At 49.7% G+C, this 23,749-nt stretch overlaps 1 protein-coding gene across 2 annotated transcripts; it reads right to left on the bottom strand.

The window, feature by feature from the left end:
- LOC120103875 (subtilisin-like protease SBT5.4) lies at positions 1–23,749 on the bottom strand. 2 transcript variants are annotated; one of them, XM_039126997.1, is made up of 11 exons: positions 23,364–23,746; positions 23,071–23,183; positions 22,878–22,975; positions 22,621–22,785; positions 5,919–6,027; positions 3,000–3,531; positions 2,665–2,762; positions 2,016–2,261; positions 1,450–1,564; positions 1,133–1,346; positions 1–792 (listed from the first exon to the last, which is right to left on the bottom strand). In XM_039126997.1, the coding sequence occupies exons 1-11, from the start codon at positions 23,448–23,450 to the stop codon at positions 248–250; spliced, it is 2,322 nt and encodes a 773-aa protein (XP_038982925.1). In that variant the 5' UTR covers positions 23,451–23,746; the 3' UTR covers positions 1–247. The 2 variants fall into 2 exon arrangements, with proteins under 2 accessions (XP_038982925.1, XP_038982926.1); XM_039126998.1 differs by lacking the exon at positions 1–792 and having other exon boundaries at positions 1,147–1,327; positions 23,364–23,749.

Below are 23,749 nucleotides of genomic sequence, written 5' to 3'. Positions count from 1 at the left end.
TTTCAGAAAATTTCAGTGATACTGACCGTCTGATCCTTTGAGCTACAAAATAAGAGGAAAGAGAAGGATGAAGAAATACAGAGAACTAGTTCTGAAGCAATTTTCTAATTGCTTTAATTGATCCAAATGATACAAATAGCAATCTCTATCCAATAACTTCATCTTCCAATGAATCAAACCACCAGTTTGCTTCTACAACTGCTCACAATTTTTTTAAAAAAATATAAAAAACTTTTCAGCTCCTTGGCTAAGGCTCCAATCCTGCAGCACTCACTACTAAAGGAGTTTGCACGTAGTGCTTCCCATCAGACCATATTAGTTCTCCAAAAACATAAACCGTAGGTGCATGACCTTCCTTCAAAGTAACCTCAAACTTTTTCTCTTCCCCTATCTTGTCATATGTTAAGCTTGTTGGATTCACGGACACTGAAATACCTATTGGTTCTCTGACACGGACGATGTATGTGCCTGGCGATCCGACATTCTTCATTGCGCGGGTCACAGTGATGGAGCCAGAGAGATCAGGGATGGTGATTGAAGGGTAGTTCAAATCTTCAAGCTTTGGGGGTTTAGAGGGGCATAAGAAGGAGTCATTGCTGATTAATGCTATCTGGGTGGAGGTGTAGCCTAGAGCACATAAGAAGTTCAAATAATCATTTGTTGTTAAATCATAGACCAAGCCAGGATCCATGGCACGGTTTGGTTGCACATGACCAGATCCATAGCTAAATGGTGTAGCCTTAACATAGGATGAATTTAACACAGGCTCGTCCATGTTGTCCTGAGTTGTTGCTGCAAATTAATAGAAGGAAAAAAAGGGGGAGAGAGAGAGAGAAAGAAACAAGAACAGGCAAGAATTATAATTCATTCACACAATATTATCCAAATCATAAATTGTGTTCCACAAATGAAAGAACAAAAAAATATCAAAGTTGTGAATCTTTCGTGAGTAGGATGAGACTATGAGTGAGGAACAAAAATCATGAAATTTGAAATTATCTGCTGTGGTTAGAACTTTCCAATTACACAGTCATGATCATATATTACAATCCTAGCACATATTTTACAAAAGAAATAAATTCCCTGAAAGTAGAAAAAAAAGTTGAATTAATAAAGCTTATGAATCTCGTACCAGTGGTCATGATTGCTGATTTTATAGCTGAAGGACTCCAATCTGGGTGGAGACTCTTGAGGAGGCCCACGACACCAGATATATGAGGACATGACATGGAAGTGCCATAAAGTAAGTTGAAGGCAACACGTCGGGTATCGAAAGCTAGGCCAGTTGGTCCAGCAGCTCCTGTGAAGGCAGCAAGAACACTAACCCCTGGTGCAGTGATATCAGGCTGAAAGGTGCAGTGATATCAGGCAGCAAGCAAGAAGTTAAATTGATGAATTAGAAGAACTCAGATGAGCTAAAGAAGGAAAATAATAGAATTTTTTGTAAACCTTTAGGATTTCAGCATTGATAGTGTTTGGCCCCTGAGATGAGAAAGCTGCCATTAATGGTGCTGGTTTCGTGTCGAGCTGTGTTATTGGGGTTGTAATGTAACCAAGTGGTGACCTGACAGAAAATTGTCATGGTTAGAGGATTATAGTGCGTATTTGTTTGACATTTGAGTGACAATTTGTGAGTGTTTGTAAAGGAAATAATAATATCATATATTTACATTTTGGTCCAAGTTAATGTGAATGAACATATGCATGCAATGCATAAGATGGCCAACAATTTGTCCACTAATTAAAGGGTGATTTATTACATTGCGTGTTTAAAATAATCAGGGAGACAACAATAACCAAAAACTAAGTTGTTACTTGATAAACTGCTAGTGTTTCATTTCTCTATAGGTTGATTGGCGAAATATTGAATCATATGTGAATTTTCAGGGAATGACTTCACTGGTAGAAAGCTAATTCATTAATGGTCTGTATAATTCTGTGATCTACATCCTTGCACAGCAGAGCACAGAACATTTCTGTGACTATAAGCAGGAAATAAATTGGAGACAGCTTACTTGGTGGACTCGAGGTATGAGAAGAGAGAAAAGCCATCATTATAAGAGATATGGGTTGCTGGGAGGACGTGAGCATCGGCTATGATTTCATTTACGGAGCTCTGATCATTGACGAGGACCATCCCGCTGCCGCCAGCCTGCAGAACGGCTTCACCCTTCTCCACTCTTGCAGTAATTCCATTGAGACAGACGACTATCTTCCCCCTAACCTTTTCAGGATCGAGCGAACCCAGGTAACACAACTCACTGCAGAATTAAAGAGAAAGCAAATATGTTCTTCTGTTAAAATCATCAAGGTTTATCTGCTGCTTGGTTGACAAGAACTCAATAGCCCTCACATAACTGCTTCAAGTTGTAGGTTTGCCACAACCTGTTTTGGTCTTCATTAAGAATTTCACCTAGTCTTCTAGTAAGAGCAAGATCGATAGTACGATGTAATACGATACAGTATGCAGATTGTCAAATTAAGTGATAATTGCAGAACTTGCATGATAATTAATTATGATTACGATATCTAACAAGTCTTCCGTAATGGGATTCCTTTAGCTATGCTTACTTGAGAATAGACGGCTTCAGCATACCAGTTGATATTGCACCAGAGAAATTTACGAGTAAGTTAATGGTGGGATGGAAATGAGTTGGTTCTTACGCATCATGCGCGGAGGCATTTGAAGCTCTGGCTTCTTTGGAGCTTATCATTGGATAGAGCTCGTTTCCTGGCAGGCCTTTTTGAGAAAGGCTCTCCCCCTGTAAAGATAAAAGAAAAATTGGTCAGAGAATTATAGTTGACCTTATGGCGTATCATATTATTTATTAATGAAATAAACAGAAATCGTCGTAGTATATAAAAGTAATCTACGAGCATATAGCCGAGGTAAGGTAAAAAAAATACCAAAAAAATTCCGAGAGAATAAGAAAAATAATTATAAATATTTTTCATTTGAGAGTGGGGGATTAGAACTTTATAAGCGCCGGGCCGACAACCTTAATGCTTTTGTTGTTGAAGTTGACGTAGGCTGGAAACTCCCTGTCCATGGTGCTAGCGGCTACTGTAATTATCCATGGTGCGGTGTTGGAGACGGAACCTCGGCGCGGGCCGGAGTTGCCGGCCGAGCAGACCACAGTGATCCCATTCTTGACGGCATGGAACGACCCGATCGCTATGCCGTTGAGAAAGTAGCTGGGGGAATGCCCGCCGAGGGACACCGAGAGCACGTCCACCCCATCGTGTATCGCTGCATCGACGGCGGCGATGATGTCGGCGTCGAAGCACTCACTCCCATTGATGGGCGGCCAGCAGACCTTGTAGGCCGCGACGCGGGCCCGCGGGGAGCCGCCTTTGGCCGTGCCGTTGCCGTAGCCAAAGATGTTGGCGCCGGGCACGAACCCACCGCCGGCGGTCGAGAGGGTGTGGGTCCCATGACCGTCTTTGTCCCGCGGCGTTTCGAAGGTGGCGTTGAGCGGGCCGGCCGCGGCTGCGTAGCCTTCGTTGTAGTACCGTGCACCAATCAGCTTCCTGCATACCACAAAATAAGATCCATCATCAAATCATAGGATTGATATATTAATAAAGCTTAATTACTCTCACAAGTAAAGATAAGAGTGACAATGCTTCAACCCATTGGTAGATTGGGCTAGATTATCTATTTAATAATAGAGTTAAGTCTGAATTTAGATTTTTTATCTATTTAATAAATAGATCAAGTTCCTATTGACAAATTTTTGGTCTAATCCAATCCAATTGCCATCTTTTTTTTTTAAAAAGTAAAAGTTGGTGGTGCACCGTCCAAGGCCAGAACCTTAAAATTTATATTAAAAAAGGAGATGAAATGTAATGGCTAGCCACATATCCGAAGATGAGATTCTTATAATTAGGTTGGCATGTTATAGGTCCCCCCTTCTTATAATTAGGACCCCCCCCCCCCCCCCCTTATAATTAGGTTGGCATGTTATAGGTTAGCAAACCCCCCCTCCCCCCCCCCCCCTCCCCCACAAAAAAAAGGATAAATTTTAAGTGGATAGATTTGTGGATCTCAACTCAAAGGTGGTATTTGGTTTTAATGGTTGAAGAAGCCTCGGCTTTTGCGCTAGTTAGTTGGCTAAATTTCTTCCCATGGAGTGAAATTTGAAAGGATTCGAGCTCCCTTAGTTAGCACCCCCATGGGCGCTGAACCCAAAAGGTCAATGCAGATGGTATTTATCTAAAAATATAATACATTGAGGTGAACTCTCCTCCAAATCAAGTTTTGTGGGTTTTAATCATCTATGACCTCAATCCTAAAAATTTCTCCTTTTTTTCCTTTAATTTCTTTCTATACATAGAACATGATAATTTTAGAAAAAATATTAAATGAATTCACCATATCTATCAAGAAACATAAATTTTTATATACATTATCATCATTTTCTTCCTCTTCTATTGGCAGTGTATTCCATCTGTGCGTCTGCATGTGTGTTCTTCTAGATATGAAAAGAATGGTATTGTACCAGAGAAGGAGAATGTGCAATTCAATGAAGATTACTTGCAGGATATGATGCCTGCCGTTCTACTTTCCTGTAGTAAAATATTAAGGAATATCATGCAGCTGCAATGCATATAATAAATGGGGTATTATGATGTGTCCATAACACTAACAGTTATCATACAACTTACTTAAAGCAATTATGATATCAAATTCTAATATTGCATGGTGCAAAGGTTTATAAATCTTAGTTTTAGTATTTCACCAACTCTTAGAAGCATTATAATGTAAATCATAATTTTTTACGTTCAAAGGGACATTACTGGAAACGATTATTTTTCATATATAAAATTTTTGTTTATGTTTTTTTATGTTTTTTTAGAGCATATTTTCTTTCAGGACCTTTTTCGGATTGTGAGTGCTCTAAAAGGAGACAACACATGCACTTCACTGCATGGGAAAAGGCGTGTTTGCAAATGGAATGTGTGAATACTCCATTATAAAAGTTGATAGGATTGGAGCACTATATTCTGTAAAGTAGAAAGTTGTTCGAGGACCACCAATAACTATGAAGAGTTAAAGTCCTAACTCGTCAGTTAAAAGGTGCACAGAATTTTACATAATTAACTATATGCATGGGTAGAATCATTCACCTGTCCTACCAAAATCAAGTTTTTGTTAGGCATGGAAAAGTATATTTTATGAAACAAGTTTATGTCCTTGGGCAAATTGAAGTTGTCAGGGTAGAACCGTCACCACTTATCTCCACAAAATATACTAGCGTAGAGATAAGTGCAACCCTTTTACATTGTTATGAATGTGATGATCTTGTAATAAATGCAATGATAGCTTAAAGAGGAAATGAAATAATTGAATGCTCTACGAGAGCATTTAAAAATTCAAAGTAGTTCTATTATATAAAATAGTCCATGGAAACTTTTATGCTGGTACAAATCTTGTAGAGCCATGTTCGGCAGCAGGGCTCGCAAGGTCAATTTTTCTGACAGACATCTAGTACATGGTGTGGCAAAATGCATGTAAACGTGTGGAAGATATGTTTGAGTTCAACTTATTATCAAATGAAATTGCTGAAAAGCCCTTGAAGTTATCTGGAATAAGATCTAATAATACTTTTATTTTACTAGCAATATCAAAAATATATGATTCAGTATCCATAGAAGAGACGAAAGCTATCAAACTAATTTATAGATGCACATAATTCCAGACAAATTCAGCAAAATTTTCCAAGTAGCATGATGTCAACAGCATACAACCAAACAAGGAAGCCCTCTGTCCACTGTGTCCAAATAATCACACGACTCGCAAGTTAGTCATTGGTGGAATGCAAGGATGTAATGAAGGCTTCGTACTAGATGGATGGGTAACTAGAAACACAAGTTCGAGGGCATCTATCATAAGAAAGGGAGTGCAGGGAATAGACCTGTTGCATGAAAAGCTCTTATCTTCTCCAATCTGGCAGATTCCCTTCCACTTGGATGGAACTGGCCCCATGCCATCATCCTTGAAGCTCTCGGACTCTGGCCACACGCCTACACATCCACAGTGCACAAAAGAAAATGGTTCAGATAATTTAACTTGAGGATGAAAAGGAGGAACCCAAGTGAAGAAAATATAGAACATGTAGTCTTGGTCAATGGTTCCTGTCCATCATGAACATTTAATCAGTGGATCCTCCTGAGGAAGGCACTGTTGTAAGAGCCCATATTTTCCTTTGGCCTGGCCAGCCTCTGGGCCACTGCATCAGCTCGGCCCGTGTGGTAGGGAACGAAGACTTCGAACCGGAGTCTTCCTCTTCCCCTGCTCCATTCTCCCTCCGATCCCACCGGAAGAGGGCAATCAAAGCTTACCATTTAAGCCGATTTTCTCCTATAAAACTCACTCTTCTCCCTCTTCCTTGGCATCAACCTGGGAGCTCTTCCATTAGAGATTTAAACAGCTCGGTGTTCCGTGGGAGGAACTCGGAGCTTTCACCATCGAGCCGGCCGGAGGAGCTCGCCGGAGGCAAGATGAGCTACCTCTCCTCCTTTTTACGGTTGTCAGGCCTTTGTTCCTGTTGGGGGAAATAAGATTTTTTCCCCAAATGACGCAAATGCCCCTAAGAAGCTGCACAACCTCCGACCCTGGACGGCCGAAGTCGGCGTCCGACCTCGGAACGCCCGACCTCAAGATGACCGACCTCGAGACCTCCGATCTGAGAAAAACCCCGATGTTCGAGGTCTACTCTTGTCAACTACCTGCTACGGCCGTGCACCTCTGAGGTCCGGCCGAGGACCATATCCTGACGCCCCTCTGACATTTATTGCGCATGGCCGCTATAACCCTCCGGCTCACTCAACAATTAATGCGGATCTCCGGCTTACTCCACAATTAATGCGGATCTCCGGCTTACTCCACAATTAATGCGGATCTCCGGCTTACTCTATAATAAATGCGGATCTCCGGCTTACTCCACAATAAATGCGGATCTCCGGCTTACTCCACAATTAATGCGCATGGCTCCTGTCATCTACGGACCCTCAGCTCTCCACGGCAAATTAGCCCAACAGAGTCTAGTCGACTATGATAAGTCTCTGATCTCGGCCATACCTCCGACACCAATGCAATAATTCGCCTGGTAGCGTGCTAGTTCGGGTTGTACGACGCCCTCACCGCCGACATCAATGCAATAATTCGCCTGGTAGCGTGCTAGTTCGGGTTGTACGACGCCCTCACCGCCGACATCAGTGCAATGATTCGCCTGACCGTGCGCCGACCTGAACGACATGCCGAGCCGTACTACGGCTTCGCCCTGTTACATCGCAGGTAAACCGACCCCCGCCTATAAAAGGGAGCCTTGGCCTCTCAGGAGGGGGTTGGAAGATGGATACACTCTACAGACACTGTTTATCTCTCTTTTCACACTATTTGCCCCCTCCCTGACTTGAGCATCGGAGGGCCGGCGCCGGAAAACCCGGCCACCGGTTCGTGTGCAGGCACCCAGACGGAGGACGCCACCAGCTGACGGATCGCCGCCTCACCACGAGGACCAGCTGCTCCTTCTCTCCGACCACACCAGACGGAGGACGCCGCCCGCCGACCGGTCGCCGCCCCGCCGTGGTGACTCGCCGCTCCCTCTCCCTCGACCGAAGATTGCCCCCGGGTCCAATTTCCAGCAACAGTTGGCGCTAGAGGAAGGGACCGAGTAGCAGTCATGAAGTTGAGAAGTAAGGGAGCCTCTAACATCTCCCGGCGTCCCCCGCAAAGCCCTGGACACTCTGTCCAGAATTCCCCAACTCCGGCTGACCCAGCTCCTCAGATCCAGCCGGAACAGTTCGACGCCCTGGTACAGCAAGTCCAGGCCCTGGCCGCCGCCGTTCAGGGTCTGCGGCGCGAGGAAGCCTTACCTACGCTCCCCCCACGGGCCCAGGCCCCGCCGGAGTGTCTCCCCAACGGCCCGGTTTTCCCAAGCCAAAACTTGCATGGCTCCTCCAGAGCCAACAACGGAGAACGAGCTTCTCCCTGGAGGGAGTTACCGGGAGAAGGTTTCGACCGGAGGCCCCAACTTTCTGAGGCGGAGTCAGCCCCAGACCACTGTGAGCCGGCGCAAACCACAGCGACAATCCCACGGATGGGGGAGCTCGACCGGAAAGTTGAGTATCTGGAGCGCCAGATTGCGGCGCTCCACAGCAAGAAGGCAAGACAAGAGGGAGACTTTGAGTTCACTACCAAGTCCCCCTTTTCCCTCCAGATCGAGGATGAGCCGGTTCCCGCGAGGTTCAAAATGCCTCAAGTGGAACCCTACAGCGGGACGACTGACCCTCTCGACCACCTGGAGAGCTATCGGGCCCTCATGGCCCTACAAGGGTCCTCGGAGGCCATACTCTGCAAGGCCTTCCCAGCAACCCTCCGAGGGACCGCTCGGCTTTGGTTTTCGGGACTGAAGCCGAATACGGTGTCCTCTTTTGAGCAACTCGGCAGGCAGTTCGCTACCAACTTCGCTGCCAGCCGGCGCCAGCGACGGACGTCAGACTCCCTCCTCGACATCAAACAGAAAGAGGGGGAGTCCCTCAAGGAGTACCTGGATCGCTTCACCGCCGCTACGTGGGAGGTTCGCGAGCTAGACCAGTCGATAGCCATGTCGGCTCTGAAGACTGGGGTTCGCTCCTACCGATTCCTCTTCTCCATAGAGAAGAGCTTCCCGGCCGACTTCACCGAAATGTTGGCCCGAGCCCGGAAGTATGCCAAGGCCGAGGAGGCAGTCGCCTCCAGGCGGGGAGCAATCGAGCCCGCCTCGAAGAAGCGGAAGAAGCGCCGCGAGGAGCGCGGCCGGCAAAGGAGCCGGTCTCCCCGCCGAGAGAAGAGTCTCCCCAGACTGAGAAGTCCGCCCCGACAGCAGAGGCGACCTCAGCAGAGGACCCCTCCTTGACCGAGGTCCCTACCACGGCCTCGGACGTACCCGGGGAAGTACGAGAACTATACACCCGTCAACGCTCCCCGGGCTGAAATCCTGATAGAAATCGAGGGTCGGGACTTCTTCCGACCCCCGCCCCCCATGCGAGACACGGGATTCCCTCGAAATCCCAGGAAGTATTGCCGCTTCCACCGGGATCGCGGGCATGACACGGAGGACTGCTTCCAACTCCGGGACGAGATAGAAGCGCTCATCTGACGGGGAGTACTCAACCGGTTCGTGAGGAACCGACATGAGGAAAGGAGGCCGGCAGAGAATGTCGCACCAACCGAAAATCCGGGCGACAACAGGCCCATCGCCGGTACCATCAACATGATTGGGCGGGCCTCGACAGGAGCAGCCGCCCAGGGAGCACCCCCGAAGCGCCCACGTACTGATGAAGTCATCTCGTTCTCGGACGAGGACTTAGAAGGGGTCGAAACCCCTCATGATGACGCTGTGGTCATCTCTATGATTGTAAACAGGTTTGATGTAAAGCGTGTCCTAGTTGACAATGGAAGCTCAGCCAACATTTTGTATTATCATGCCTACCAAAAAATGGGAGTGACAGAAGGGTATTTCCGGAGAGTCAATGCCCCGTTGGTTGGGTTTACCGGAGATGCGGTCCCGGTTGAAGGTGAGGCTAGCTTCCTTGTCACAGTCGGCCTCGCCCCCCGGGAGAGCACCGTGAGGATGGACTTCCTGGTGGTCCGTCTGCCCTCGGTCTATAACGCCATCCTTGGGCGCCCTGGGCTAAACGCCCTTCGAGCCGTGGTTTCAACTCGCCATTTGGTCGTGCGGTTCCCCACCGGCCAAGGAGTAGGCGAGGTCCGCGGAGACCAGCTGATCGCCAAGCAATGCTACATGGCAGCCCACACAGCAAAGCAACCGACCGAGGCACCAGACCACCCGATGGGCCCTTCGCTGCCCATAGAAACCCTCGATGCGAGGGACACCCTCTGGAAGAAGCAAGTAGAGCCCGGTGAGCTCCTTATTCAAATCCCACTACAAGAAAATTTTTCCGAGCTAACCGTGCAGGTCGGCTCCGGCCTCGGTGCCCACGAGAGGGATCGCCTCGTCAGCTTCCTGCGGGACAACGCTGACGTCTTCGCCTGGTCGCCCGCGGACGTGCCAGGAATTGACCCTGAGGTCATGGTCCACCGACTCCAGGTGAGGCCAACCAGCAGGCCTGTAAAGCAGAAGAAAAGAGGCTCCGCCCCGGAATGACAACGAGCTGCGGCTGAGGAGGTGGACAAACTCCTCGGGGCCGGCTTCATCCGGGAGGTCTCCTACCCGGATTGGCTCGCCAACGTAGTCCTCGTAAAGAAGGCCAACGGAAAGTGGCGTATGTGCGTGGACTACACCGACCTAAACAAGGCCTGCCCGAAAGACAGCTTCCCCCTCCCGAGCATCGACCAGCTCGTCGACTCCACTTCAGGACACCAGCTGCTAACTTTTATGGACGCCTTTTCAGGGTACAATCAAATTCGAATGGCGCCAGAAGACGAGGAAAAGACGGCCTTCATCACCGACAAGGGCACCTACTGCTACAAGGTGATGCTCTTTGGCCTGAAAAACACTGGGGCCACCTATCAGAGACTGGTCAGCCAAATTTTTAAAGACCAGATCGGCCGGAACATGGAAGTCTATGTGGACGACATGCTGGTGAAGAGCCGAGCGGCGGAACACCACATAGCCGATCTCAACGAAACATTCGCCAAGCTCAGGAGATACCAAATGAAGCTTAACCCGGCGAAGTGCGCGTTCGGGGTCACCTCGGGCAAGTTCCTGGGTTTCATAGTGACCCAGCGTGGAATTGAAGCCAACCCGGAGAAAATCCGGGCACTGCAAGAGATGTCGCCTCCAAAGACAGTTAAGGAGGTGCAACGGCTCGCGGGGTGGGTTGCCGCCCTGGGAAGGTTCGTCTCTCGGTCAGCCGAGCGCTGCCTCCCCTTCTTCAAGAGCCTCAAACGGCCGAAAGACTTCCGGTGGACAGAAGAATGCCAGCAGGCCTTTGAAGAGCTTCGGACCCTTCTGGCCTCTCCCCCATTGCTCACCAAGCCCCAGAAAGGCGAGATCCTTTACTTATATTTGGCCGTCTCCCCAGCTGCAGTGAGCTCAGTCCTCGTCCGGGAAGAGGACAAGCTCCAAAAGCCGGTCTATTACACCAGCCGGGTTCTCAGGGATGCTGAGACCCGATATTCTAAACTTGAGAAGACCATCTTCGCTCTCATCATCTCGGCTCGGAGACTCAGGCCTTACTTCCAAGCCCACACGATAGCGATATTGACCGACCAGCCTATGAAGCAAATATTGCAGAGGTCGGATCGTGCGGGGAGGATCGCCAAATGGGCGGTCGAGCTTGGGGAATTCGACCTCGAATATCGGCCCAGGCCGGCTATCAAAGCTCAGATACTCGCCGACTTCATCGTGGAGTGCACCCTTCTAGACGACCCCGAGCGGCCACCCGAATCCGTGGAGGAGGCCCCGAGGCAACCATGGGTCCTGCACTCGGACGGGTCTTCGACCTCGGGGGGCAGCGGGGCCGGACTTATCCTCACCAGTCCAGACGGAGTGGTGGCCGAGCAAGCTTTGCGCCTCGAATTTCCGGCCTCGAACAATGAGGCCGAGTATGAGGCTCTCATCGCCGGGCTCAAGCTGGCGAAAGAACTAAAAGTGGAAGACCTGACGGCCTTCAGCGACTCCCAGCTGGTAGTGAACCAGATCCAAGGAGATTTCGGAGCTAAAGAGCCATCCATGCAAAAGTATCTCCAAAAGGTGCGGGAGCTCATATCTGCCCTGAATTCTTTCAATATTCAGTACATTCCCAGAGCGGAGAACCTCAGGGCAGACCAGCTATCCAAATTGGCAACCTCCCGCATGAGCGAGCTTCCCAAGAGAACAGCGCTCGAGTATCTTCGGATCCCCAGCACGGAGGAACCCGAGCCCACCATGTGCATCGACTCCGAGCCAAGCTGGATCGATGGGCTCGTCTGCTACCTTCAGGACGGAACCTTACCTCACGACGAGACGGAGGCTCGCCGAATCAAGCGCCAGGCCCCCCGGTATGTCTTATACGAGAATAGACTCTATCGGCGATCATTTACTTCTCCCCTTCTCAGATGCCTCCGCCCCTCCGAGGCGGACTATGCCCTCCGAGAGGTCCATGAAGGGATCTGCGGAAATCACCTGGGGGGTCGGGCATTAGCCCATAAGGTCCTGCGACAAGGATATTATTGGCCCACACTCCAGAAGGATGCAACGGATTTCGTCCGGAAGTGCGATCGGTGCCAACGAAACGCCAATATTCAGCGCCGCCCTTCAGCTTTGCTGACCTCCATCATCGCCCCCTGGCCGCTTGCCCAATGGGGGATCGACATCCTGGGGCCCTTTTCCCTGGCCACCGGACAGAGAAAGTTCCTGGTCGTCTCCATCGACTACTTCACCAAATGGGTCGAGGCCGAACCCGTCGCCCGGATCACCGAGCAAAAGATGCGGGACTTCGTGTGGAAGTCCATAATCTGCAGATTCGGACTACCCCGTATCCTTATATCTGACAATGGTCGACAATTTGACAATGTTCATTTCAGAAAATTTTGCTCTGAGCTCGGCATTGATCACCGCTTCACCTCGGTCGCTCACCCCCAGACAAACGGAGAAACTGAGGTGACTAACCGCACTATTTTGCAGGGACTCAAGGCTAGGCTTGATCGGTCCAAAGGACAGTAGGTCGAGGACTTGTACAATGTCCTTTGGGCATATCGGACCACGTTCCGACTGCCCACGGGAGAGACCCCCTTCAACCTAGCATACGGCACTGAGGCCGTCATCCCGTTGGAGATCGGCCTGCCTTCTCCAAGGGTGGAGTATTACGACCCCGACACCAATTCTTCCCAGCTCAGGAGTAACTTGGACCTCGTCGAAGAGACAAGAGAGGTCGCCCGGGTCCGCATGGCGAGGTACCAACAGCGAACAGCCCAATACTACAACTCCAGAGTCAAGCCCAAGCTCTTCAAAGTGGGGGACCTCGTCCTCAGGAGAGCCGAGGCTTCTCGACCGACCGAGCAAGGAAAGCTCGCCCCAAATTGGGAAGGGCCGTATCAGATCGCCCGGGTGCAACGACCAGGGGCGTACAAATTGAAGTTCCTAGAGGGGACCCTGATCCCGCGAAGCTGGAACTCCGAGAATCTACGAACGTACTACCAGTGAAACCCCTAGGGTTCAAAACAATCAGGACAATGGACTCAGTTCCTTTTTTGCAAATAATTCTCTCATCTTGGTGGCTGTAACTCTTTTCTAACGTTGGGTCGTCTGTGATCCTCAAATTCTCCGGCCAAAATCGGGATGCCTCGAGGCTCGACCGTAGAGTCCCAAACTCCCTCGATCTCGAGAAGCATCGCAGGACGATGAAACATCAGCTTGACGCAAGAATCCCTCGACTAAGGTCGGGATGCCCCGAGGGTCGACCGTAGAGAACCAGACTCCCTCGACCTCGGGAAGAAGCCGCGAGGGGTGGAAAGGGTGGTTCCACCCGGGGCGCCACAAAGTGGACCCCCGGGAGCGGTCGACGATCTCCGATCCCCGAAGCGGACGATATTTTCCCTCGACTAAGGTCGGGATGCCCCGAGGGTCGACCGTAGAGAACCAGACTCCCTCGACCTCGGGAAGAAGCCGTGAGGGGTGGAAAGGGTGGTTCCACCCGGGGCGCCACAAAGTGGACCCCCGGGAGCGGTCGACGATCCCCGATCCCCGAAGCGGACGATACTTTTTCTCGACTAAGGTCGGGATGGCCCGAGGGTCGACCGTAGAGAACCAGACTCCCTCGACCTCGGAAAGAAGCCGTGAGGGGTGGAAAGGGTGGTTCCACCCGGGGCGCCACAAAGTGGACCCCCGGGAGCGGTCGACGATCCCCGATCCCCGAAGCGGACGATACTATCCCTCGACTAAGGCCGGGATGCCCCGAGGGTCGACCGTAGAGAACCAGACTCCCTCGACCTCGGGAAGAAGCCGTGAGGGGTGGAAAGGGTGGCTCCACCCAGGGCGCCACGAAGTGGACCCCCGGGAGCGGTCGACGATCCCCGATCCCCGAAGCGAGCGATCCCCCGACTAAGGTCGGGATGCCCCGAGGGTCGACCGTAGAGAAACAGACTCCCTCGACCTCGGAAAGCGTCGCAGGTCGGTAGAGCGTGCCTAGACCCGCCGACCTGACGAAAGATCCCTCGACTAAGGTCGGGATGCCCCGAGGGCCGACCGTAGAGTCCCAAACTCCCTCGACCTCGGGAGGCACTACGGGTCAGCAAAGCGTCCACAGACCCGCTGACCTGACGCAAGATCTCTCGACCAAGGTTGGGACGCCCCGAGGTCTGATCATAGGGTCTCAAGCTCCCTTGACCTTGCAAAGAGCTGCAAACCAATAAAGCCTCCCCAAATCCTCTCAGCCTCGGCGGGCGCCGTTGGGTCCGTGAGAAGCCCGAGCCCTCCCCTAAAGTCAAAAATGACTTCGGAGGTCGACGAGGAAGGGAGGCAACCTACTCCACCATGCGAAGCATAACTCCGAGAATGCAAGAGGTACATCTAACTAGACGCCCTCCTTGTCAAATTTTATCTACGTACTGCTGGACGGAATCTCATCCAATGTTGGAGTCTTATCTCGCCCCAAAGCCGGGCTTCTCCGATAGGTCGGCTTAAGGCCGACCTCCTAACTACATTATGCGTGCTCCGTCCGCCAAGTCTCCACAATTTGTACAAAGTCTCCACAGATTAGGGTCCAACTCGGTTTCCCTACGTAAACTCCGATGTTTAGCTGAGAAAGTGGTCCCGGCCGCGAGTATACCAGCCAAACACAAAGACCAAGGCAACCTTTGGAAATCCCAGCCTTGCTTACCGAAACCTCGGCAGAGTCCGAGAACGATAACTATGAAAACATTCGGCAATAACTTGTTTATTAGCCCGCGCTCCCTACGAGGGGTTCGGAGTTGAGTTCGGAAACCCGACCAAACTCCCCGAATAGCAGCATGCACAGACCTAGTCTGGTCTTATTTGAAGGGCTAAGGCCCGACCTCAATGCCTTGGGATTTCTCCGAAGGCCGAACGCGACGACTTTCGCGATTCAAAGATCCGAGTTATGGAACTTAGAGAAATTTGCTAGAAACCCAAGCTCGGGGCCCCCTCTGGTCGGAATGACTGAAATCCGAGAAGGCCAAGGCACAACTCAGAAAGAAGGGGCACCTTCGTTAAACAGCCTGAAAATCAAAATACGGAGTCAGAGGTCGTCGAGGCGATTAGCTAAGGCTCTAGCCACATTCACGACAAGAAAGGGTGGAACGAGCACAGAATGACAAAAGTATTTTTTCATTGACAAAAGGCCGGAAGGCCGATTACAAAATTGGAGGTCGACCATTTAAAAGCCGACCCCGGATACAATGAAAAAAGAAAAAAAAATACGCTAAGTCCTAAGCGGCGGGAGCAACGTCCGGGGGGTCGTCTGGCACGTTGATGATCTCGGGATCTTCAGCCGGCACAGGCTCGGGGTCGGGGGCAGGGGCCTCAGGTACCGCTTCCGGGACGGCGTCCGTCCCGGCCGCCGGAGCCGCCTCCATGACGCCGTCCGCCTCGGCCACCCCCGTCGAAGGCTCGGCGGGGTCTTGTTCGTATATTCCCGCCTCGGATGTCAAAATGGCAGGAAGGCCTTCTGTGTCGGACCCCTAGCCCAGGTCCTCCCTCGGACGGACCGTCGAAAGGTCGTACTGAGGGCAGTACCGGCGCATCTGCAGCCGGAAGTTCTCGAAGCCCCGGAGGAACCCGTCCACCGTCTCCTCCTCCAACATGTCGCGGAACTCTTGCGACTCCTTGAAGAGTTCCACGGCATGTTCAGCTCGCTCGAGTGCCCTCCTCTCTCGGGCCTCAAGCTGCTCGATTCGGAGGCGGGAAACCCCGTCCTCATATTTGAGGGCCGCGACCTCGGCCTGGACCTCCCCCAAGCGCGCCTCCGTACCGCGCATGGCCGACCTGGTCAGGGCGTGAGCAGCCCTTTCCTCTTCAAGCGCCCCCGCCATAGCAAGGCGCTCGGCCTCGGTGGCCGCCCTTTAAGCCTCGGCCCCGGCCAACACCGCCTCCAGCTCGGCGACTCTTTTCTTGGCCGGCTCCAGCTGCTGGCCGAGCTGTCGGACTTCTTCCCGACACCCATGGGCGATGAACGCCAAGGTGTCGAGCTCGTGAATATGCTGAAAAGAAAGAAACGAAGCTATTGTGAGTTGGAAAGCACATAAGTTCGCTAGTAACTCAAGGAAATTAAGAAGGAAGCTTACCCGGGCGGTGTTGCAGTAAGCACTGCCAACGACCTCCTCCAGCGAAATATTCCGAAACTCGGCCCGGTCCGCTGGAAGCATCGCGCGCCGCAACACGGAGCGTGCGATCTCGGCATCATAGATGGCCGAGCTCCCCTTGGGAATAGGGGAGCCCGGCTCGGCTGACTCCTCCCGGAAGACCCGGGAAGGGCCCGGCATGCTCGAGCCCGAGGTCCCGGAGCCGCTCGCTTCGGGGCCACGAGTCGGCTCGGGCCCTGGGCGCTGCAGCCGGATCGCAGACGGCCCCTCCCGCTGGGCAATTGGGGCGGGACAAGGAGGGGCAGCCGATGGACCCGCCACAATGGCGACCCGCGCCCGCCTCGGGACAGCTGTGAAGGCCCCCGCCTCGGGGCCACTCGTCCCGGCCGACGAAGAAGCGCCGTCCGTCCTCGCCCTCTTCCGAGGCTGGGGCACGGCTCCCCCGGCCTTGGCCTCTCGCCTTCTCAGGCGAGAAAAAAGTGATGTGTTGCTGGTCGGCATATGGAGAATATCTGAAATCGAAAATTTCGTTAAGTGTTAGGCCAGTGGCAATAAAAGCAAAGAACGAGGAAAGAAAGTAACGTAACCACCCTTACCCTCGGGGCGCGCCGAGCTCAGACCCACGCTTGCTAGGGCGTCCTCCCGCAGGAGCTCGGTCAGGTCGTTGCCCCTCCCGAGGGCTCGCACAGAGTCCAGGGTCCTCAGCTCCCTCCTTGAGGGCTCGGAGAGCTTGTTGAGGGCCTTCAACCGAGGGTGCCCCCATGTCGGGTCAAACCCCCAAGGCGCCTCGGACGCCAGGAAGAAAAACTTCCCCTTCCACTCATGAATCGAGGAAGGGGCGCCCTGAAAGAGTGACATACCGCCCCGAAAGGCGAAGTATAGCCACCCTGCGTCCGCCGGGTTCTTCTTTAACAAAAAACACCGGCGGAAAAGGCCTACCGAGATCGGGATCCCATGCCCGAGGCACAGGGACAAGAACCCGATTATGGTCCTCCACGAGTTCGGAGCCAACTGCGCCGGGACGAGCTGGTACTCGGCCAGCAGGTCGCTCACAAATTCGTGAACAGGAAAACGCAGGCCAGCCCAGAGCGTCTCGCGGTAGACCGCGATCCGACCTGGGGGCGGCTGCGTCACCCTGTCCCCCGGCCCCGCAGTTTCAAGGCGAAACCCGGGCTGGAAGAAGAACCGGGAGCGGATCAACTCCAACTCCTCCCCCGACAGGCTCGACCCTACTTCCTCGGGACCCAAACCCATTCCCACAGAAGAGCGAAATAAAAATTAAAAGCAGAGGATGAAAACTAGGGAGAAGAAGGAAAGAGGAACCCTAGCAATCACAAGGTAGGGACCTACTGGACATCGCCGGAAATCGCTCCGGGCACCAACGACGAAGTTCGGTTGAGGAAGAAAGCAAGGGAGGAAGACAACGAAAATGAGAGGCAGCCAAGTAAGACCTTTAGGGCAGATTCATGGGGTTTATATAGACCCCCCTGACGGCCCAGATCAACAGGGTCGGTCCCCATCCCCCGACCGGGTTGCGCCACGTGTCGACCTCGGAACCCGAGGCACCGTATCCACTCCGAATTAATAAATCAGGTACGAAATCGAAGCGTTGTCCCATCGGATCTCGGGGCCTCATCATGGGTCCGCAGAATCAAATCGTCTTGAGGAACGAGCGGGCGCCGCCCCCGCTCCCCTCATTTAATAAGATCTGGGACACGTGGAGCCCCGATGTGGCCTCCACCTCCCCGGAATTATGATCCAGTAACACGAAATTGGAAGCGTCCGACCTTAGGTCGTGCCGCGTGTCCGCTTTAGACCCTGTAACGGCACACTCATTGATGAGCAAGGGGTCTCAATTACGGGATCGAGACACCGCCTCGACGAGCTCGAGGACCCCCATCATTAATCCGCCGCAAAGCAATCTTGGCGATTCAAGAGACGCCACCCCCGCTTCAAGAAGCGTAATGATACGAGCTTCATCATAAGCTCGCTGAATAAAGCAACCTCAGGGCGCCAAAGGGCGCAGGTTTCGCCATAAAAACTCCGAGAAGCGCAAGGGCGCGGACGAAATGCGCCCCCCTAACTTTAATAATGGACTTTACTTCCTACGTCCGAGCCCACAAGCCGCTCGAACTCGGAAGTCGGGGGGTAGTGTTGGGGGGAATAAGACTTTTTCCCCAAATGACGCAAATGCCCCTAAGAAGCTGCACAACCTCCGACCCTGGACGGCCGAAGTTGGCGTCCGACCTTGGAACGCCCGACCTCAAGACGACCGACCTCGAGACCTCCGATCTGAGAAAAACCCCGATGTTCGAGGTCTACTCTTGTCAACCACCTGCTACGGCCGTGCACCTCTGAGGTCCGGCCGAGGACCATATCCTGACGCCCCTCTGACATTTATTGCGCATGGCCGCTATAACCCTCCGGCTCACTCAACAATTAATGCGGATCTCCGGCTTACTCCACAATTAATGCGGATCTCCGGCTTACTCCACAATTAATGCGGATCTCCGGCTTACTCCACAATTAATGCGGATCTCCGGCTTATTCCACAATAAATGCGGATCTCCGGCTTACTCCACAATTAATGCGCATGGCTCCTGTCATCTACGGACCCTCAGCTCTCCACGGCAAATTAGCCCAACAGAGTCTAGTCGACTATGATAAGTCTCTGATCTCGGCCATACCTCCGACACCAATGCAATAATTCGCCTGGTAGCGTGCTAGTTCAGGTTGTACGACGCCCTCACCGCCGACATCAATGCAATAATTCGCCTGGTAGCGTGCTAGTTCGGGTTGTACGACGCCCTCACCGCCGACATCAGTGCAATGATTCGCCTGACCGTGCGCCGACCTGAACGACATGCCGAGCCGTACTACGGCTTCGCCCTGTTACATCGCAGGTAAACCGACCCCCGCCTATAAAAGGGAGCCTTGGCCTCTCAGGAGGGGGTTGGAAGATGGAGACACTCTACAGACACTGTTTATCTCTCTTTTCACATTATTTGCCCCCTCCCTGACTTGAGCGTCGGAGGGCCGGCGCCGGAAAACCCGGCCACCGGTTCGTGTGCAGGCACCCAGATGGAGGACGCCACCAGCTGACGGATCGCCGCCTCACCACGAGGACCAGCTGCTCCTTCTCTCCGACCACACCAGACGGAGGACGCCGCCCGCCGAGCGGTCGCCGCCCCGCCGTGGTGACTCGCCGCTCCCTCTCCCTCGACCGAAGATTGCCTCCGGGTCCAATTTCCAGCAACAGTTCCATCTTGGATCCGGCCGGCGAGCCGCCGGATGGGGTGATAATCGCGCTTCCCCTGTTTGGTTTATTGTCCACCCGTTTCGGCCTGCCATCGCCGGGCTTGACATGCCGCCGACACTGCAGGGGTCGTCGATCGTTGGGGGTTGCCAGCCACGGGCGGCCGCCGCCGCCGAGCATCCCCTTCGGGAAGAAGGAAGAGAGAGAGAGAGAGAGAGAGAGAGAGAGAGAGAGAGCCTTCCGGTCCTCTCTTCCTTTCTCCTTATTTTTCTCTCCCCTCTCTCGAGTTTCGCTCTCTTCTTTTTGGTACTTTTTCTCACTAGCTGGATTCGGAGAAATCATTTGTTGTGAGGACTGCTAGATAGCTTTGGGTTGTTACATGATGGCAAATCCATTTAGTAGATCAGTAGAGAGTTCTGGATTGTTAGATATTCTAGATAATTTTTGATATTGACTTGCTTCTATAGGAGAACGATCTTTTGCACAAGAGGACGGTGAGTAGGGTTTTGTGTACCCCGATTCGTAGATCGCAGTGTGGATAGATGATTAGTTTATCTGGTGTCAGCAAAGATGTAAGAATTCTTGTACATCGATTTGTATGATATAGATATTTTTGTACTTATATGTATGATATGCTAATGATCCAAAAAAGTAAGAAGTAAAAATAGTTTTATGATGGTTTTGGTATTAAATCGTATTTTGATCTTGTTTGCTTATGATTGATAGTATGGTGGATGCATATATGAGCATAATTTACACTTGCATGATTGAACTAATGGACGTGGTGCTCTCGACTAATCATGTTATTTTAATTACCTCGTTATGGGCGGAAAAACGTGACTGTGGTTAGTCTAAAGTTGGAAAAAAAAGAATTGTTGTATAGATATGAACTTAAGTGAATGAATAAGAACTTTGGGCTTATCTCGTTATCATTGGTTGCCCCATCACAAGTTGGAAATGTGATACTATTGATTGCCCCATCACATGCCATAAATGTGAAACTATTGGTTGCCCCATCATAGGACGAAAATGTGATACTATTGATTGTCTCGTCGCAGGCTGAAAATGTGAAACTACTGGTTGCCCCATCACAGGCTGGAAATGTGATACTACCGATTGCCCCATCATAAGCCGAAAATATGAAACTATTGGTTGCTCCATCACAGGCCGAAAATATGATATTATTGGTTGCCCCGCCATATGCTGAAAATGTAATATTATTGGTTGCCCTGCCACATGCTGGAAATGTGATACAACTGATTACCCCATCACGGGCTGTAAACGTGATCGAGATTTAGCCTAAAGTAGAAAAGATAATTGATCCAAATCAAGTTAAAAAGGAATGAAATAAAAAGCATTGAAAACACTAATAAAGATATATAAGATATTGTATGATATATCAATCTTGAGTGGCTGGATTTCTATTGATATTTGATGTACATATTTATATTGATTATTTAAGCAATATTGATAGTCGGTTTGTGGTTTCATGATGTGCGTGACATTTTCTTGCTATTTTCAAACCTATATCATTACGTTGGTATGGATGTGTGAAAATTTTTACTGGGATGTAAAGCTCATATCACCTCTTTTTTTAGAGTCGCATGATGCATAGCTTCGGATGGGTTGGGCACACAGTTCGAGTATCAGAGTTATCAGCTAGTTAGTTTAATTTTTTTTTATACCAATGAACATATGAAGATCTTGTAACTGAACTAATTTGATTATTTGAATATAATGGATTTATTATTTGGACTAATTGATTATTTGTGGAGTTATTAGATTTTTGTTCATCATAGGTCATGCATGAACTTTAGGGCATTGCTCTAGGGCTCATGCAACCGTGTCACGTGGTCGACCCGGATGATGAGTTCGGGGCGTGACATATGTTGAAGTGAAATACAAACAAACAAAATATGTAAAATTTCTTGAGCTTATGAAAAGTGACATAGAAGAAGATTTGATCAGGAAAACCATGCATTCAGTTGGAAAAAACGAAGGGACAACAACTTGTGGAAACTTTGTGAGAGGTAAAAGAACTCATGAGGTTGATATTTAGTCAAAGGAACGTGGGGTTGCAATCAATTTGTCTTTGTAAGTTTTACTAAGGGGCATTTGGTAACCCCAACAAGATCACCACGGTGATCTATGATCCCGGTGATCCGAATGCTGGGGTGATTTGATCCCCAGTGATCTAAGATTAATGTATTTGGTAGGCCATGGTCCAGTGATTAAAAATCTCCGAGTATCCATGAGTAACTTGTTTGGTATGGTATGGAGATCCAAGATCACCAACCACATAATACCACAAATACCCCTGATATATCTTAGATGGATTTTTTTATGTGTTTTTAATTCTCATGAATTAAAAATGTAAGTCAATATGTTAATTCCTATAATAGCTCCATAATTTTGTCACATATTCTACTTTTAGTAGCCCTTATCATATATTTATTAATCATATAAAATATATTATAATAAAATATTAATATATTTATCAATATATTAATTATTAATATATTCTATAAAAATATATTTATTACTCCTATAAATTATGAATCTTATAAAAATATGTTATTTTTTATTACAGAATTAATATTTTTATTTACACTTATGATAGATTTTTTAATACTAATAATTATTTTGATTAGGAAAATAAGGTAAATAGGAGTAATATATAAAATATTTTCATTATATAAATATAAAATATAATAATATATTTCTACTATAATTTAAAATTATCCTTCAATAATAATAGTATAATAATATGATTAGTAGTATATTATAATATAATACATATATCATTAATATAATAATATATTAATTTTTCTGCTAAATTGAGGGGTATTTTTGTCTTTAACTTTTAATCCAGGATTACTACTCTGGGGTGATCTTGGATTTCCGACCTCAAGGACGGAAATTTCATCACCGAGTTGGGCGGTGATTTGAGGAGTGGAGGTGATTTAGAATCACTGCCACGTAGGATCACTATGGTACAACTAAATACGGTGATCTCACCACCTCCCTCCATATCATTCTTGATCTTGGGACGATCACCTCGTACCAAACATGCCCTAAAGGTATGAAGCTGAAATAAGAGCAGAAGGAGTACCGGTGTCGAGGTTCCCAATGATGATGTCCTCGCCAAATCTTGCCTTCGTCCATAACGATTCCTTTGGAACTCTGCCTTCCCTCTCGAGGCCTAGAAAATCCCATGACCAAGTTGTGTGAAGTTTGTACCCTCTGTTTGGAAACACAGAGAGAACTCCAGGATACTCTGCAAGAAGAGAACGTAATCCGAACAGAAGAAAGAAGGAAACAGAGGAGAACAGGGGAAGCTAAAATTATATAAAAGAAGAGGAGTCTCACTTAAGATCTCCATTGCCTCTTCTTCTTCAAGATTCGCTGCGAAACCATTGATATACCGTGTGTAGGAGTAAAACAAAGCATCTTGGGCCTTCTCCTTACTATGTTGGATTTAAAAACAATCAAGTAATTAGAGAGTTTATATACAATTTAAAAAAGGTGGACAAATTGAAGGAAACTTTGGAGAAGCGCTTACTTCCCCAAGACTGATGCCAAGAGCTCATGGTGAGAGTCTCTCACTCGCTTGGAGACATGCAAAGAGGCCTCTTCGCCGTTGTGAGAATGGCCGCCAAGGTACACAACATAAGACTGCACCAAAAAAGGTGGGGAAACAAAAAAAAAAAGAAAAGCCCAGATATAAGAGAACCAGATCGGATTTGGAATCGAAATACAGAGCAACGCATTAAGAGGTCCAATTCACAGAATAAATACAAAGGAAACTAATCGAACTTCGGAATGGAAAAGGAAGGTGGCATTCAAAAGCCTTGCCTTTTTGGCAGCAAAGGTGGGTCTTTGGAGAAGAAGAGAGAAGAGGAAGGCCAAAAGAAGAGAAGCAGAACTCCTCGCGATCCCCATCTCTCCTCTTGCGACCTCCGGAGAGAAGCCTAACAGCGTGATCTGGTTACACCAGCCGGCTCCAAGCTCGAAGGGGACTTCTATTCACTCCTTCTGTGGATTAGTCTATCCGATCCAAGCAGTTACAAACCACAAAGCATCCATGGACTCTTGGATTTGCCAGTTACTTACACTGTTATTTTATTTTTAGTAATTAATTTTGTTCGAAGGATGTCAAGGGGTGCCATGGAATGGGTCACCCAGCCCGAGCAGCCATGGTTGAAACTAAAGGCTTATCTTGGGTCCTCAAAGACCCTTAT

Source organism: Phoenix dactylifera, chromosome 1 (assembly GCF_009389715.1).
Source record: "Phoenix dactylifera cultivar Barhee BC4 chromosome 1, palm_55x_up_171113_PBpolish2nd_filt_p, whole genome shotgun sequence".
NCBI classification, from domain to species: Eukaryota; Viridiplantae; Streptophyta; class Magnoliopsida; order Arecales; family Arecaceae; genus Phoenix; species Phoenix dactylifera.
Note: the sequence above shows the minus strand (reverse complement) of the source record. Positions and strands in the feature narration are given on the sequence as shown.